Below are 17566 nucleotides of genomic sequence, written 5' to 3'. Positions count from 1 at the left end.
GGAATGGCAACCCACTCCAGTATTCTTGCCTGGAAAATTCCATGGACAGAGAAGCCTGGGTGGCTATAGTCCATGGGGTCGCAAAGAGTCGGACAGGACTGAGTGACTAACACGCGGAGCTATATTCCGATTTTTAAGCATTGACTCAATTAAACAATGTTATATGGACCAAACAAAACAGATGAAACCAAGAAACGCTGACTTGTCCAGAGTTAGAAGCATAGGTGGGATTCCAATCCAAGTCCTCCAAACCCAGTGCTCCTTCCACTTAAAGGAGCCCCACTCCAGCCCTCTTTGGAGCTCCTTCCAGGCCACTCCCCCTGCCTGGGGAGGGGGCCCAAGCTGGGGCCTTGCGGGATTGGGGCCAGGGTGTCTTGCTCCCCTCCCCAGCCGCCACCCACTTCTCAGAAGGGCTTGGATTCTCTCTCCAGATGAAGAAGGTCGGGACCTCGAGCCTTGCTCTTCAGGACTGGGGAGGCCCCGGACTGGGAGGGCCGGCCCGGGCGGGAGATGGCAGGTCTGCGCCCCAGCGAGCGTGGGAACCTGGATTCGCGGGGCGCGGGGTGGCGGGGAGGCGGACTCGCGGGATGGGGGGCGAACCCTCGGGCGGGGGACGGGTCCTCGGGAGGGAGTCGGTCGGACGGTCGAGGAGGGGTGGACCCGTGAGGGGGAGCGGACCCGCGGGGGGAGGGGAGGTGGACCCAAAGTGGGGAGGACCCTCGAGGGGGGGAGGACCCTCGGGGGGCGCGGACCCGTGGGGGTGGGGAACGGACCGTGGGGGGAGGCGGACCCGCGGAAGGTGGGGACAGATCCGCGGGCGAGGGGAGAGGCGGGCCCTCGAGGGGGATGAGGACGCGCGGGGCGGAGGAGGACCCTCGGCGGGGTGGTGCGGACCCTCGGTGGGGAGGAGGACCCGCGGAGGGTGGGGACAGACCCGCGGGTGGGGGGAGAGGCGGGCCCTCGGGGGGAGAGGAGGACCCGTGGCGGGGGAGGTGGGGACAGACCCGCGGGCGGGGGGAGAGGCGCACCCTCGGGAGGGGGCCGGGCCCGCGGCGGGGGCGGGCCCAGCCCTGCCCAGCCCTGCCCAGCCCCTCCCCGCCCGACCTCAGAGTCTAGGGATGAAACCGCCTGTTGTTGGCGCCCGCCCTGCTGACCCCGCCACCCTGGGCCCGGCTTTCCATTCGCCCGGGTCGCGGGTGGGAGGCAAGGAACGCCGGGGTTCAGGAGCCTGGCTCCCTGCCAAGGCTGCGGCCTTCGGCCCCGGGGCCACGAGGCGGCCGCGCCTGGGCGGCGGGCGGGGAGGAAGCCGGCCCCGGCGGCAGCTCGGCCATGGGCTCCCGCAGCTCCCACGCCGCCAGGATCCCCGACGTGGACAGCATCCGGCGGGAGACCGGCTGTGAGTGCGGCGCGCGGCGTCTGGGGGCCCGGCGGGGTCCTGGGCGGCCCCGGTGGGGGCCCCGGGGCCTGGAGAACCTAGGAGATCTCGGCAGCCCGGCTCCCTGGGAGGTGGGGGACGCGTTCACCCAGGGGTCCCGGCTCCGGGCTTGCGGGCGCCCGGGTTGCCCCGGGCCGGCTTTGAGGCGGACGGAGGCGGATGGAAGGGGTGGCTTTGGTCTCCCGGATCTCCCAGGTCTCGTCACGCCCGCCCCCTCCCTGCCCGCTCGGCCCCCGGGGCTCCGGGGGAGCCCTCCCTTCAGCCAGTCCTACTCCCCGCGCCCACCCCCTGCGGGCGCCGTGTGGACGGCGCGTGCCCCGGGATCCCAGGGCTTCCGCAGCGTCCACCTTCTTCCCCCGACCCCCTTCTTACCGCCCCCTCCTCCCCGCCCCGCAGTCTCGCAGGCCAGTCTGCTCCGCCTCTACCACCGGTTCCACGCGCTGGATAGGACCGGCAAGGGCTACCTGAGGTGAGCAGGAGCTGGCCTTCTGACCTCTCACCTCTGCTTTCTGACCCTGTGCCCTCCCTGACCATCTCCTCTTTGAACTTTGTCTTTCCAGCCGCACGGATCTGCAGCAGATCGAGGCGCTGGCCGTGAACCCCCTGGGCGACCGTATTATAGACAGCTTCTTCCCAGACGGGTGAGCCTTCCGGGGGTGGGAAGATGGGGGTGAGAGCTTGTCAGGGGAGGTCAGGACTCGAGGCAGAGGGATGGTCACGGTGAGCACCGCTTCTGCCCCATCGCCTGCCTGCCCTCTCCCCTCCCAGGAGTCTGCGACTGGACTTCCCAGGCTTCGTCCGAGTCCTGGCTCATTTTCGACCTGTGGATGAAGAGGACGAGGGAAACCGGGACCCCAAGGAACCCGAGCCCCTCAACAGCAGAATGAACAAACTTCGCTGTGAGTTTGTGCCCCGCTCCCCTCCGTGAGACCCCAGATTTACCACGCCTCACCAGAGGCCCCAGGCACCTCCTACTCCCTTTGGGAGCCCCGCCTCCCACTCTCCCAAGATGAACTTTTGAGGGAAGAGAACCAGGGAAGATCCATCCTTTCCCCCCTCCACTTTCTTCCTAGTTGCCTTTCAGCTCTACGACTTGGATCGAGATGGAAAGATCTCCAGGCATGAGATGCTGCAGGTTGGCAGAAGGCAGGGGCAAGAGATGTGACCCAGTTGTGGGGGATGGGGAGATGGTTTGTGGGTGGGAGATGCAGATGACTGGAGTCTTGGGTGAGCAATGGGAAGGGGTGGTGTTGGAATATGGGTTAGCTGGGAGATGGAATGGGGAACATTTCGGTATGAGGTTGGACATACATCAGTGGCTCTCAATTCGGGGGTGGGGTGGTGGTGGTGTGTTGGGATTTTGCCCCTGAATGACATTGGCAGTATCAGGCATTTTTGGTTGTCAGGAATGAAGAAAGGGAAGGGGAAGGGGGGGTGTTCCTGACACTTAATAGGCAGAGGTCAGGAACTCTGCTGAACATTTTACAATACACAGGGTAGCCTTCTGCCCTCATGACAAGGGGTTATCTAGCCCCAAATGTCAATAGTGCTGAGACTGAGAAACACTGTGATGAAGTGGGGAATGGATTTGGGATTAATTGAAGGATGAGGTGGGGAAGGGGGTGAAGGATAGATGGAGGTTGGGTTCTAAGGTTGAGGTTGAGTCATGAGCTTGGGTGGGCTTCCCAGATGGCACTAGTGGTAAAGAACCCACCTGCTAATACAGGAGACACAAAAGATGTGGGTTCAAGCTCTGGGTTGGGAAGATCCCCAGTAGAGGGCATGGCATCCCACTCCGGTATTCTTGCCTGGAGAATCCCCTGGACAGAGGCGCCTAGTGGGCTATAGTCAGTAGAGTTGCAGGAAGTTGGACACGAGTGAGGCAACTTAGCATGCACTCAATGAGCTTAGCATGCACGCGATGAGCTTAGCATGCACGCGATGAGCTTCGCATGCACGCAATGAGCTTGCCATATGTTGTTGAGGTGAACCTGGGATAGTGAAGGCTACATGGGGGGTTATATGAAGAAGTGGTGGGAATTATTGGGGTTTGTGGTGGGAAGTGAGTGGAATGGGGTGAAAAGTGAAGGAGGGATGGATTGCAAAATTGATACTAACAGTTGGGGTGATGTAGACAAGGTTTGGGGGTTGGTGCTAGTAATCCTTGTACCTCCTCTTTATGGCTGTCTCTGTCTCCTCCTCCAACTCCCAGGTACTCCGACTGATGGTTGGGGTACAGGTGACAGAAGAGCAGCTGGAGAGCATCGCTGACCGCACAGTGCAGGAAGCTGATGAAGATGGGGATGGAGCTGTGTCCTTCCTGGAGTTCACCAAGGTCAGGGTGCCCTAAGGCCTGGGGAGCTGAGATCAGGAGTCCCTGGGAGAGGTGGACGTGGGGGATGACGTTGGAAGGAGGAGGGCATAAAGAGAGGGATCCCCAGGGAATCATGGGGTCTCGGGGATGGGAAAGGAGGTTGGAAGCATAAAAGTTTGGAATTCAAGCCTCTTGACTACCACCCATCTCCCCCTCGCCAGTCCTTAGAAAAGATGAACATTGAACAGAAAATGAGCATCCGGATTCTGAAGTGACCCCCGTTGTGCCTTTGGGTAGCTTACATGGACCAGTTCTGCTTGGGATTCATCCTCGGGGAGGCACAGCCCCAGTGAACTGTATTCTTACGTCTACACTGAGCTCTATTTAGGGCCAAGGAGAGAAAACCAGAAGGGTGTGTAATAACTCACCTGATATCAGATCTGTGAATTGGCTAGAAATCTTGGCGATTTTAAGTGACCGAAAACCCAAATCAAAGTTAAAGAGGAATTTTCTGGGCTCATACATTGAAAAAGTATGAAAGTATCTTCAGAAAACTGGGAAAGTCTGGCTGGGAAAGTCTGGCAGTGTCTCAGGCACAGCTGGATCCAAGCGCTCAAAGGATACTATCGGGACTCAGTTTTTCTCTGTCTCTCATCTCAGCTTTCTTTTGTGTTGGATTCATTCTCAGGAGGGCTCTTTCCTTGTGGTGGAGGATGGTCACGCGCAGCTCCAGGCTTCCATCCTCCTAGCAGTGGGAAGAGATTTTCTTTTTCTGACAATTCCAAGCAAAGAGTGTCCTTAGCCCCACTGGAGCCTTGTCCCTTCTCCAGGGGAATGGAACCCTCTATTTGGCCAGGACTGTGTCGTGTGCCAACCACTAGAGCCAGGAAGTAAGGCCTGAGAACTCAAGATAGGGTAAGGGGTGGTTGCTTCAAGGAAAATGAAGGGCTTTTATCAGAAGGGGAAAAGACATTGGTCAAGCAAAACAAGAGCTCTCCATTACTGTTGGGTTGACCAACTGGAGGGATTCTTGAAGTTTGGTTTCTTAAATCGGTTTTCTGTGATCTCATGGGTATTTGCCAGTGTGATTAGAATGGGTAGCTGGGGAAGAGGTGATGTAAAAATAATAAAGAAGATATCTTCCTAGAGTATGAGATAATTAAAAGGTTTGGGGAGTACTTCCTTTTTTTTTTCATGGTAAGATGTTCAAACATTGGCATTTCACAGAATAGAGTATAAAAGTCACATAAAATCTGGAGATCCTATGTCTGTCACGAAGCACTCTGGCTGTATATATAGGAGATGCTGTGGGTACCCTGCCTGTACCCCTTCCCAGGCCTGTGCTGGAGTTGTCTTGTATCAGCACATGGGAGCCAATTGTGCTTCTGTCTTCCTGACTCTGCTTTCAGTGATGTCAGACTTGGTAGCTTGAAACTGCTGTGTTGGGAGTCTTTACATCATAGACACTGGCAGATGCAACAGTCTGGGGCTTTTCTGCTTAGAAGAGCCTGTTGTTAAACATTTATTAGCATATCAGCTGCCTGGCAATCACCATTACTGTGTATGCCAATGACTTTTCCCAGCTTTATTAAGGTATAATTGGTGTACAAAAAACTACATATAATTAATGTATGCAATTTGGTGAGTTTGGACATATGTATACTCTTGTATTACCATTACCACAATCAAGGTAATAAACATATCCTTCATCTCCAAAAATTTCCTTGTGTCCCCTTGTTTTTTATGTTTTTTTTTTGAGTGTAGTGTGTACTAAGAACACTTAATATGAGACCTACCTGCTTAACATATTTTAGTGCACAATATTATTGTTTACTGTAGGTGCTACATCGTATGGCAGATCTCTGGAAATTACTCAGCTTGGATTGTTGTTCAGTCATTAAGTTGTGTCCAACTCTCTGGGTGCAACTCTCTGACTGCAGCGTGCCAGGTTCCCCTATCCGTCACTCTCTCCCGGGCTTTCCTCAAATTCATATCCATTGAATTGGTGATGGCTCTCATCCTCTGCTGCCCCCTTCTCCTTTTGCCTTCAATCTTTCCCAGCATCAGGGTTTTTCCCAATGAGTCAGCGATTCGCATCAGGTGGCCAAAGTATTGGAGCTTCAGCATCAGTCCTTCCAATGAATATTCAGGGTTGATTTCCTTTAGGATTGACTGGTTGGATCTTGCTCTTCAAGGGACTCTTAAGAGTCTCCTTCATCACTGCAGTTTGAAAGCATCAATTCTTCGACACTAAGCCTTCTTTATGGTCCACCTCTCACATCCCTATATGACTATTCGAAAAACCATAGCTTTGACTATATGGACCTTTATTGGCAAAGTGATGTCTCTACTTTAATACACTGTCTAGGTTTGTCATAGCTTTCCTGGGGGGCTACAATCTCTAGGGTTGCAAACAGTTGGACATGACTTAGTGACTAAACAACAACAACAACAACAACGTGTATATCACTTTTTTTTTTTGCTTCTGAACCAAACTTGGTCTCATTTTATTGGCTCCAACAACACAGGGCAGGAAGACTGTGAGGACTGACTCAAAAGCATTGGTAAGTTTTGGTGACCCAGATAGGACAGACCATGGCTGTTTGGCCAGCACCGATCCCCTAGGCTCCAGTTTGCTCTAGTGGGAAGACTGTGGTGGCTTTGGGAGGTTCATGTTAGGATGACTGACTCTAATCTCCGAGTACACTCTGATGGGGTAGAATGGTGGCGGCCTCTGGCCGAACTCACTCTGCCCAGCAATCTGATACCCAGGTGTGGTGTGCACCCAGCATAGACCCCACAGTCATCTGGACTGTGCCCCCTTTAGGGGGTCCCTCCCACTGTGGCATTTCCGGGGATCAGAAACTCATGCATGTCTGTCTGCTGTCTCTGGCTGGTCTCCCACGCTGCTGCATGCCTGGGGACAGTGGGGATCCGTGGACGAGAGGAACCCAGCAGTCCTGCCTGCTGTCTTGCCAGCAGTCTGTTCTCTTGGCCTCTGTACATGATGTCATGGCTGCACCAGAGCTTCTTGCTGTCCTTGCTGACCTCCAGGGGTCAACAGTAGCATTCTCCATCATCACTTCCAGTTTAGTGAAGAAGCGTGGGCAGCCCTGTGAGCCAAGAGGTGAGACCAAGAAAAAACCCAGATCATGGGTACTTATGAAAAAAGCAGAATGAGGACACTCAGTCCAAGTTCAGGAAAAGGCTCTAAAGACACCTGAGCATGAAAGGGTCCCAAGGGAGGCATGAGACCAGTGACCTGACTTCTTCCAGAAGTGGGCTGGGGAGACCTGTGAGCTGCTCTCAAAAGGCAGAGGATAAAAAGGGCTGGAGGCAAGGCCAGCTACTGGCTCTTGCCCTCCAACATCAACCAGTCAGCACGGGAACCTGGAGTAACCACCCACAGCGACTCTTGACTCTGGTGAGTGACCTCTGGCCCCCATTGAGGGACAGCAAGCCAAGGAAGCTAGGACTTAATCAGTGTGCCATATGTACACAAGAGGGACCCGGAAAAGAGAATGTGACACCCCCCAAAAGGTATGGAAATGCAGATCTCAGCTGCTATCCTTGACAGCAAATGGTTCAAAAAGATGAAGAATGATGGGATCAGGAGGATCCTAAGCTGGCACTCCAACTGACCCTCAAGGAGCCCTGGCTGACTCTGGCTATAAGGGCAAAGACTGCTGAATTCTTAGTTGACACCAGTGCCACTTACTAGGTTCTGAATGCTGGATTGCTTCCCACGTGGCTCAGTGGTAGCGAATCTGCCTGCAATGCAAGAGACGCAGGTTCGATCCCTGGGTCAGCAAGATTCTCTGGAGAAGGAAATGGTGACCCACTCCAGTATTCATGCCTGGAAAATTCCATGGCAGGCTATACAGTCTGTGGGGCCGGGACTTAGTGACTAAACAACAACAAAAACCGGATCAGGCAAACTTGGTCATAAAAAAATTGTAAAATTATGGGGTTATCAGGGAAGGCCTAAGAAAGGACATTCATAGAGCTACTAGAGTGTGAACTGTAGGAACCCAGGTGCACCCATTCCTTTTGGTTCATCCCTGAATGCCCTCTACTCCTGCTAGGAAGAGGTATCTTACATAAATTGGGGGCAGCGTGTGTGCTAAGTCGCTTCAGTCATGTCTGACTCTTTGCGACCCCATGGATAGTAGCCTTCCAGATTCCTCCCTCCATGGCATTCTCCAGGCAAGAGTACTGGAATGGGTTACCATGCCCTCCTCCAGGGGGTCTTCCTGACCCAGAGGTCAAACCCATGGTCTCTTATGTCTCCTACTGAGAACTGGAAGGTAGGTTCTTTACCTCTAGCGCCACCTGGGAAGTAACCTCCAAATAGGGGGTTACTCTACCCTGGTGGTTCAGCTGGTAAAGAATCTACCTGCAATGTGGGAGATCCCAGTTCGATTCCTGGATTGGGAAGATCCCCTGGAGAAGGCAATGGCTACCCACTCCAGTATTCTGGCCTAGAGAATTTCATGGATTGTATAGTCCATGGGGTTGCAAAGAGTCGGACACGATTGAGCGACTTTCACACTTCACACTCCACCTAATGGGAGACAAACTGGAGACTGGTGTCCCGTTAGACAAAGGAGCAGAAGATGATAATGTTAGTAACTGAGGACAAACCTCCGCAAACAGAGCAAGTCCATATCCTTGGAGTAAATCCTGAGGTCTGGGCCCAGGGACAGGTAGGACCAGTTACAAGAACCAGTCCTGTGATAGTCTATCTAAAACCCAGACATACGTGACCCAATAGAAAACAGTACCCTCTCTGCCAGCCTTCCCCTGTGACACAGATCCTAAATGACCAGGGCCTTATTAGACCAGGCCAATCGGCCTGTAATACCCCATCCTCTCCCTAAAGAAACCCAGTGGGGAATAGTGGATGGTACAGGACCTCAGGGCAATCAGTGAAGCCACTGAAGATGTACATCCATTTTTCCCTAATTGGTACACCATGCTGGCCACTCCACCATCCAACAGGACCTAATATTCTGCCCCAATCTCTGGAGAAATGACCTGGAGAAATGGACCAGACTCCCTGGACCACTTGTGTGACCCTCTATCTGACCTGAAGCTTCTCTTCTGAGAAACAACTGAAGTATGGCGAGGGAGACTCAGGCCTGGTAGTAAGCCTTGAGCCAGGGCCAAAGGCCTAGAGATCTGCATTTTCAGGAAAAATTTGACATGTGAGCATTATTCTCTTACTAATATTTGGGCCATGGATCTTAAACTGTCTGGGGTCCTTTGTCTCCCAAAGGTTAGACAAACGGGGATCGCCCATTTGGGGATGAGAACAGTCAGGACTGAGGCCTGGGGGCAACCACACAGATCTAAAGAGAAGTTCCTCTCCTCCAATCAGGCCATCCATGCTCAGCAGGAAGCAGTTCCCACAAAGGACCCAGGCGGTTAGCATCTCCTCAAATCCATACTGACAGGAGCAGGACACAAGGCAGAGGAGGGGTTTGTCACCAGCAAAGTCCATGCAGAATTACCAGGAAATAAAAATAGAACCAGGGTGATAAAAAAGTAAAGTCTGACCTTGTTTCCTCTGTGCTAAGTCTAGTTCACTGGCTTCCAGGACAGCACGTGGCCTAGCGCCAGATCTTCCCAACAGGAGTCCTGGTGCAAAATGGTGGTGCTCATAGCTCAACCTCCTATACCTCATTTTTATCTATTCATCTGTTGATGGACATTTGGATTGATTATTGTGAATAATGCTGCAAAAAAACATGGAGGGCAGATATCTTTTCAAGATAGCCATTTTGTTTCCTTTGGATATGTGCTCAGGAGTGGGATTTCTGGATCATATGTTAGTTCCATTTTTAATTTTTTGAGCAACCCCAATGGCTTCTTCCTACAAGCATGGATAACAGTCTGTCCTGGGGGTTTTGCCTGCTGAGGGCATGTGCTCAGCCTCTGTGAGAGGGGCTGGCTTAAGTGCCAGGGTGTCAGTGACCATGGGGGCAGCTCTCATCCAATGAGAGATGGACTGACTGACTGACTGAAGTGGGGTCCGACTGGACCCTGACTGGAGTCCGACTCTTTGCGACCCCATGGACTGTATCCCTCCAGGCTCCTCTCTTCATGGGGTTTCCCAGCAAGAAGACTAGAGTGGGTTGCCATTTCCTTCTCCAGGGGATCTTCCTGACCCCGGGATCGAATCCCCGTCTCTCGTGTCTCCTGCATTGGCAGGCAAATTTTTTACCACCGCGCCACCTGGAAATGGAAGCTAAATACCTGCTTCCTCACCTCTCAGGTGGGATAACAGGGGCATGTTCTCTTCACTCTCAGACTCTCCAGCAGGTTGGAGCCCAGCTGCCCTCGGTATTAGCCTACTCCTATGGCACCCCGTTTGGCTCCTTTTGTCCTCTTTCCCCTGTCAGTGTTTCCTAGATCACCTCATAAGCAGACACTTTGCTCTCCAAACCTTGTCTCAGGCGCTCTGGAGAAATTCAGCCTGACATGTGCAGGACCTTCCAGAACACAAGCTCATGGTCCTCTGGTCCATGGGACCCTTAGAAGGAGCCTCCGGTTAGGTCTCTGTGCAGCTCCTGGTGTTTTCTGAGTCCAGGGAGTTTGAGGTCATGAAAAGACTATGCACCTTCAGGGCTCTAGGAACGTGGAATTATCTGAGGTGGTACATTGACCCCACTTGGACTTTCGCACTTTGATTATGTGATTCTGTCAGATGAATTTCACAGCTCAGGGGAGGGGGCAAAGAGGATGTTTCATTTCTGATGAAATTTTGAGTTTTTCTCTGAGGACTTCTGCTTGAACAAAGACTTTTTGATTAAGAGATGTTTGCTTGGGTTTTGGCTCCAATGGAAGGTGGGGGGGGTATAAATGTCACTGAGTAGCTATTTTTTTCTAGGCCATCTGGGGGAAGATTTGGGCGTAGAGAGAAGGAGAGGAGAGGGAGGGTGTGGGTGGGTGGGAATTATCCTTTATAGTTGGTCATTTCCCCCATCACAATATTTCTCAAATTTTCCTGGCCGTAACTATCATCTGATGTAGAAGTTCAGACCCTTCGACCCCATATGAGAGCTCCGGAGTCTCCAGGGAAATCTATATTTTTAATACGTGATTTTGATATTGGAGGTCCAAAGACTGAACTTTAGAAACGCTGGCCCGTAGGCTCTGGTTCCACACCTGCTCTGTGTCAGTGGCTAGTTGTTTAATCACTAAGTTGTGTCTGATTCTTTGTGACCCCATGGACTGTAGCCCACCAGGCTCCTCTGTCAATGGGATTTTCCAGGCAAGAATACTGGAGTGGGGTGCCATTTCCTCCTCCAAGGGATATTCCTGACTCAAGGATTGAACCTGTGTCTCCTGCCTTGCAGGTGGATTCTTTACCACTGAACCACCTGGGAAGCCCACCAGTGACTAGTGCTCCTGACCAATAAGGGTCCCTGGAAGGCCTGAGGGGTTCCCCCAGACTCTACTTGCTGTTCTGGTGGGTGGGGGAGCAAACCGCCCCCACCTTGTCTCAGCCTGAAATCCCCTGTATCTTGCTGAGCTCAGGAGGTTGGAGACCTTTGTCAGGCAGGAGGGTGGGGTGTCCGTCTGGCTGCCATGGTATAAACTGGTTGAACCTCACCCTCTTGATATCGACTCTGACAGAGTAGCTTGTGGATTTGTTCCCTAGGGAGGGGGCTGCCTGATGACATGGGCGGGGAGCCCTGTGCTCTGAGCAGCAGCTGCCAAATGTCTGATCTGTTTGCCACCCTCGACACTGTTGCCATACAGTCTCTGCGCGCTGTGCCATTATTCACTTATTATTTGCCAATGAATCGACTTGTTTAAAAATTTATGTGTTTGAACTTATAAAGGAAACTGAATATTACTCTTGTAAATTACAAACTGCCATAAACAAAATAACTATACAGACACAATATATACAAAGGAACCAAAAAAAAAAAGTCAAAAAGGGAAATTAGCAAGCATTAAAGAGTTGTAAAAGACAAACCTGCCTGAAATACAACTCCTCTGTGATGATCTGAAGGATGGGGAAAGAGAACTATCTTGTCACTGAGTGATTGGGTTTATTTAAAGCTGTGGGGTCATCTCGGAAAATCATCTTGGGTACATGAGCAATGCCTTTCCTAATACATTGGGACCCATTGGCTTGGGGGAACTAGGAGGCAGCAATCCTGGGTCCAGGGACCATTTTGGAGGCAGCCATTGGTGGGTTGGGCATTCAGCTCCTCGGCTGGGCCACTGGGCAGCTTGGGTTTAGTAGAGTCCACTCATCAGGTCAGATCCAGGACAAGCAGCAGGGTGTTTATGACAGATGAATTGTTACAGAGCTGGAAATGCTAAGAGCAGCAGTCCCTTGCTGACATCTGCATCCAGACCAGGTAAGACTGTGAGCTTGGTAACAGGGCCTGTGAACCTGGCCGCCTGCTGGACTCAGACAACGGAGTCCTCAAGGGAGCGGCTGGGGGCTTGGTGCTTGGGATTCTCCCTTGAGAGGGGCTCCACGGAGAAGTATGGGACAGGCTCTGAAGCTGACCCTCGCCTGTTCCACCAGAGATGCTGGGAAGAGCTTTTGCTGACCTGGAATTTTCTGGAAAAACTTATCTACATATCCTGAAAATAAGATGGAAATTCCAAAATCCCCTTTCCTTGCCAAGGTGACAGAACCTGAGACAGCATGTGAGCCTTGGGGAGCAGCACTTAAGTAGTAATGTTGTGTAAAGCTAATTATGGCTAATCAGGAAAGTAATTAAGAATTCTGAACTTGACTCTCAAATACAATAGAAGGAAACTCTGGGTTATCCTCTGCCCCACCCAGCCAACACCAATAAAACTCTTTTGATGTTTACAAAGCAAAATATAAACTTGATTTGTGGTTATACAGCTAACCTGAGAATCAGTGTGGTTCAGTAAAAATAACTTGAGTTATGGAGTTCTATTAAGCCTGAGATTGAATCTGGATCCTTTTGATTACTCACTGAACAACCTTGGGTAAGGAACTTTACCCTTCAATGCCTCAGCCTCTTATATCTATGAAAGAGGTAGATAAAAGCAGTACTTTGTAGAGTGATTATGCTTTATCCTTCCCCTAGTTCACCCCCATCCCCACCCCTGCTTTACTTCAGCTGAGGCCCCTTGTTCCCACCTGTAAACCAGGACTCTGGTCTGTATCAGTCAGGAATCTTTCCGTTGTAACCAGCTTGTGAAAGAATAGGAGTTTATTGTTTCATATAACTGAAAGAGAGTCCAAAGGGAGACCTGGCAAAGGGTCCCAAAGGCTCAATGATATCATCAGAAATTTGTCTTTTAACTCTCCACTCTCCACTCTGCTTTCTTCTGTGTTGGTTTTGTTCTCCAGCAGCAATCTCAATGAAAAGAGAACCTCTTTTTCCCAATAGTGCTGCCAAAAGACCCAGAAGTGAACCTCAGCTTAAAGAAGGAACTCTCGCTATAACCAGGTAGATGTAGCACTCTGGCCAGACTGGTCATGTGATCACCCCAGGAGCTAAGATTGCAATCCCACTTGTATGAAAATACAGAGCATTGTGTGTTGTGTGTGTGTGGTACAGATTCCTTAAAGGAAAATCAGAACGCTGTTGTGGGAAGAAAAGGGCTGCATACAATCAACAGATAACTATATACTAGTTAGGGGGTTTTTTTGGTTTGTTTTTGGCTACAAAAACCAGAATTACCAACTAACGGTGGCTTTAACAATTGGGACAACTGCCTCATATTATAAAATGTTTTTGGTGGTAGACAGTTCTAAAGTTGTTGAGTGGCTCAACAATTTTATTAAAGCCCCACAAATTTTTTAACCTTCCATTCCTCAGTATATTGGCTTTTAATTCTTAGCTTTGTTGATTTCATGTACATAATGGCTGCTGTGGCTCTAATCATCACACCATCAAGGGAAAAATGTCTAGAACAGGTGAATGGCTAGGGCAGCTAAAGTTAACTTCTTTCATGTCTATCTATTTTGATCATTGAGGAAAATTTTTTCCAAATGTATATCCCCCTCATAGATTGTCTTTTAGTTGTCATTGGTCACTGAGTGACTTCACTTTCACTTTTCCCTTTCATGCACTGGAGAAGGAAATGGCAACCCACTCCAGTACTCTTGCCTGGAGAATCCCAGGGACGGGGGAGCCTGGTGGGCTGCCATCTATGGGGTCGCACAGAGTTGGACACGACTGAAGCGACTTAGCAGCAGCAGCAGCAGGTCAAAATAAGAACACCTCTAGCTGTAAGAGAGGCTAGAAAAGTGAATATCTGGCATTTTCAGACTTTATCATGAGACATGGGCTCTCCCAATAGTGATGAAAAGAGAGACATAACAGTTGTGTAGCGTGTTATTCTAAAGGTGACTGTGATAATGGAAAACTCCTAATGTTAATGGCTTAAGACAGCAAGAGTTTATTCCTTGTTTAACCTATATGTTGTTAGCTGTGGGTCAGCCCTCCTCAGCTCCGCGTGGCTTCTTGAAGGAGCAGCCCCCCTCAGGGGCATGCCTCATGGCCGAAGGAAAGCAAATGAGCTGCAGAAAACATGGCTAAGTTTCTCTGTGGACCTGCCATAGGACTTGTCTACTTGGATACCATTGGCTTTAAAGCAAGCCACACTTCAACCTGAGGCCACAGGGCAGGAAAATGTACTCCCCAGACAGAGAATCATGATGTTCTATCACATGATAGAACAGTATCTGTACAGCAAGTTACCCAAAAACTTAGCTTAAAACAACCAGCATTTTATTATACCTGACAATTTTGTGCATCAGGGCAGGGCTCAGCGGGGCAATTCTTCTGCAGCACCTGGTGTTGACTTTGACTGAGATCACTCTGTCATATTCGGTTGGCCACAGGCTGGTCTGAAGGGTCTGACTTGGCTTTACTCACAGGTCTGGCACCTTGGTAGGGATGGCTTGAAGGCTGGGCTCCCTGGCATGGCAGTATGAAGGTTGTGGGCTTCCTCCATGGCAGCTCAGGGCTCCCAGAGATGGGGTCCCTGGAGACAGGAAGTGGAAAAGCTGGGACCTGGAAACCTCACTTCCACCATAATGCACCAGACAAACCAGTCGCAGAGCCCACAAGAGGAGAGGAGATGGACTCCCTCTCTGGAACAGAGGAATTTTAAAGGATTTAAGGCCATTTTTAACTTGTCATGTGTGGATTTAGGAACAGACACATAATCTTACAGGGAAGGGAAGTGGGTTTTTTAAAAAATGATTTATTTTTGGCTGTGCTGGGTCTTCACTGTTGCGCAGGCTTTTGTCTAGTTGTGGTGAGAGGGGCTATTCTCTAGTTGCGGTGAGCGGGCTCCTCATTGTGGTGAATTCTCTTGTTGCAGAGTCTGGGCTCTAGAGCACGCGGGCTTCAGTAATTGTGGCACATGGGCTCAGTAGCTGTGGCTCCTGGGCTCTACAGCACAGGCTCAACAGTTGTGGCCCACAGGCTTAGTTGTCCCAAGGCATGTGGGACCTTACCGGATCAGGGATTGAACCTGTGAATCCTGCAGGTGGATTCTTTACCACTGAGCCATCAGGGAAGCCCGGGAAGTGGATATTTTTTAAAAATGAATTTTAAGGTGGACCTTACCTTACCAATGAACATGATCATGAAATAAATATTATTAAAACATAGTTATGTTAAATAGTTAATAGCCATCATGAAACCTACATAATTAAAACATAGTTATTATGTTAAATAGCACACATTATGCTTAATATATTTGTATATGCTTAACATATGTTTTAAAAGTTAATATTTATTATGAAACTGAACATTTTTTTTGGCATGTGAGATCTTAGTTCCCCAGTGAGGGATCAGACCCATGTCCTTTGCAGTGGAAGCATGGAGTCTTAGCCACTGAACCACCAAGGAAGTCCTGAAACCAAAATATTTAAAACAGTGGGGATATTGCTACAAAAACACCAGTGGGACAAAAAAGAAAGTACAGCCACACACACACACACCCAGAGTTTATACAGTATGATAAAACATTATATATTTATATATTAGATCCCCCCAAATCACATCAAAAAATGAAATGACAAATGACTTAAAATAAAAAAGGGTATAATTGAATATTAGTGTAATCTTGAGTGGCTAAGTCTTTTCTAAGAATAATCACCAAGGAAACTATTAATAGTACTAAATATATAAAAATTCTGTATATTCAAAAAAACATGAAAGAATTAAAGGGCAAACTGAAGGATCCTTTGCATTATATTAATATATATCAAACATGGGGTTAAAATCTTTTACATATAAATAGCTCTTTCAAATCCTTTTAAAAAGATGAATATCATATAGGCAAGGAAATGAACAAGACAATTTTTAAAAGAAATACAAATGTCCAAAATCATATAAAAATATTCAGCCTCAATGTTCATTAAACTCTGATTCAAACCATGACTCTCCTAAGGATCACTCTGCTTTCATAAAACAAAAGCCTCAAAACTGGCCCTCCTCTTTGACTGAGAACTCTCATTCCTAGGAATTAATCCTAAGTAAATAATTATGGATGTGCAAAAAGATTGAACTACCAGATTATTCACCTGAGTCTTGTTTATAACAGCATGAAAAACCAGAGTCAATTAACTGTGTGCTTGTGGGTGGGGCAGCTGTGGGGTGAGCCGTGGCGGGGTCCCTTCAAGAATGAACTTGCCCTTCACTTCAGAGAGTGCTGGGGCTGGCAGATTCCAGCTTTGACCTGCTTGGGATCCACCTTACTCTCACTCAGAGGCCACGCTGCTCCAAGGCAGTCCTGGCTGCTGAGGACCGAGCAAGGTGCAAGGGCCTGAGACTTTTAGGTGCAAGGGCCTGAGACTTTTGCTTATCTGCAGGGCTCCTCTAGAGGAAACGGCTCCAGATTCCCTGCTCACATGGCTGAGCCTTTGCCAAGTCTGCGTTGCTATCTGCGTCTTTGACCAGTCCTGCTTCCTCACCATCTTATCTTCCCTGATGTTACTCCCAATGGCATTCCTCTGTCTGCCTCAGTGTCTGATTCCCGGAGAACCCGATGAACACAGAGGGTTAGGGTTCAGTTGGAGTTTCACTGGAGAAGCACAACCATTAAGGATGAAAGGGACTAAAGGACTTACTATAGAGATCAGACCTTGCTCATCTGAGGTCATCAGTGGTCAGCAGTCAGGATGGAAGGAGGAGGATTTTCTGAATCTGGTGTGGGACCTGATGTCAACAACTGGGAAGAAAAAAATACACCTGAAGTGGAGGAATGCAGAGATGAGCAGGAGCCGGTGAGGACAAAGTGGAACATGCCTGTTACCACCTGCTGTCTTGATGATATGAGTAATTGGCAAGAGAAGCTGGCATCCTTCACCTGCATCTCTCAGGATTTGGAGAAGCCAAAGGAGACCCAGAGTTACCGGAGGAGCTGCAGGCCTGGCCGCTGCCCAACACCAACAAGGTGACCCAGCAGATCTGCTGCAATGTGTATGAGTGGCCACGGAGGCCTACGCCGGCCTCAGAGCATAAAAACGTCTGCTTTCTCACTTCTGCCCGCCCGATCCTACGTACATTTTTCTCATGGCCAACTATAGCCCGGACTTTAGGGATGGGAATTCTTGGAAATATAGTTCTAGCTTAGCTAAAACTGAAGCAGAATGAAGCCATCATAATGGGACTGGTTAAAAATAATACATATTTATAAAATGAGGTGGTATTTATCTATTTAGAATGAGCTGCAGATGAATATTTATTGTCATTAAAAGGCAACAATATATACATCATAACCCCATTTGTAAAAATTGTGGTGGTTTAATCGCTAAGTTGTGTCTGACTCTTTTCGACCCCCATGGGCTC

General features: G+C 49.7%; 1 protein-coding gene across 2 annotated transcripts; it reads left to right on the top strand.

Moving 5' to 3' along the window:
- The first annotated feature begins 1000 nt into the window (after positions 1-1000).
- Positions 1001-5468, top strand: CHP2 (calcineurin like EF-hand protein 2). 2 transcript variants are annotated; one of them, XM_081556237.1, is made up of 7 exons: positions 1001-1396; positions 1832-1904; positions 1996-2076; positions 2204-2334; positions 2509-2570; positions 3648-3770; positions 3971-5468. In XM_081556237.1, exons 1-7 carry the CDS (start codon positions 1330-1332, stop codon positions 4022-4024), a joined length of 591 nt encoding a protein of 196 aa, XP_081412363.1. In that variant the 5' UTR covers positions 1001-1329; the 3' UTR covers positions 4025-5468. The 2 variants fall into 2 exon arrangements, with proteins under 2 accessions (XP_081412363.1, XP_081412362.1); XM_081556236.1 differs by lacking the exon at positions 1832-1904 and having other exon boundaries at positions 1114-1396.
- Positions 5469-17566: the final 12098 nt, after the last annotated feature.

Source organism: Giraffa tippelskirchi, chromosome 13 (genome assembly GCF_054371585.1).
Source record: "Giraffa tippelskirchi isolate mGirTip1 chromosome 13, T2T-mGirTip1v1.2.pri, whole genome shotgun sequence".
Taxonomy (NCBI): domain Eukaryota; kingdom Metazoa; phylum Chordata; class Mammalia; order Artiodactyla; family Giraffidae; genus Giraffa; species Giraffa tippelskirchi.
Note: the sequence above shows the minus strand (reverse complement) of the source record. Positions and strands in the feature narration are given on the sequence as shown.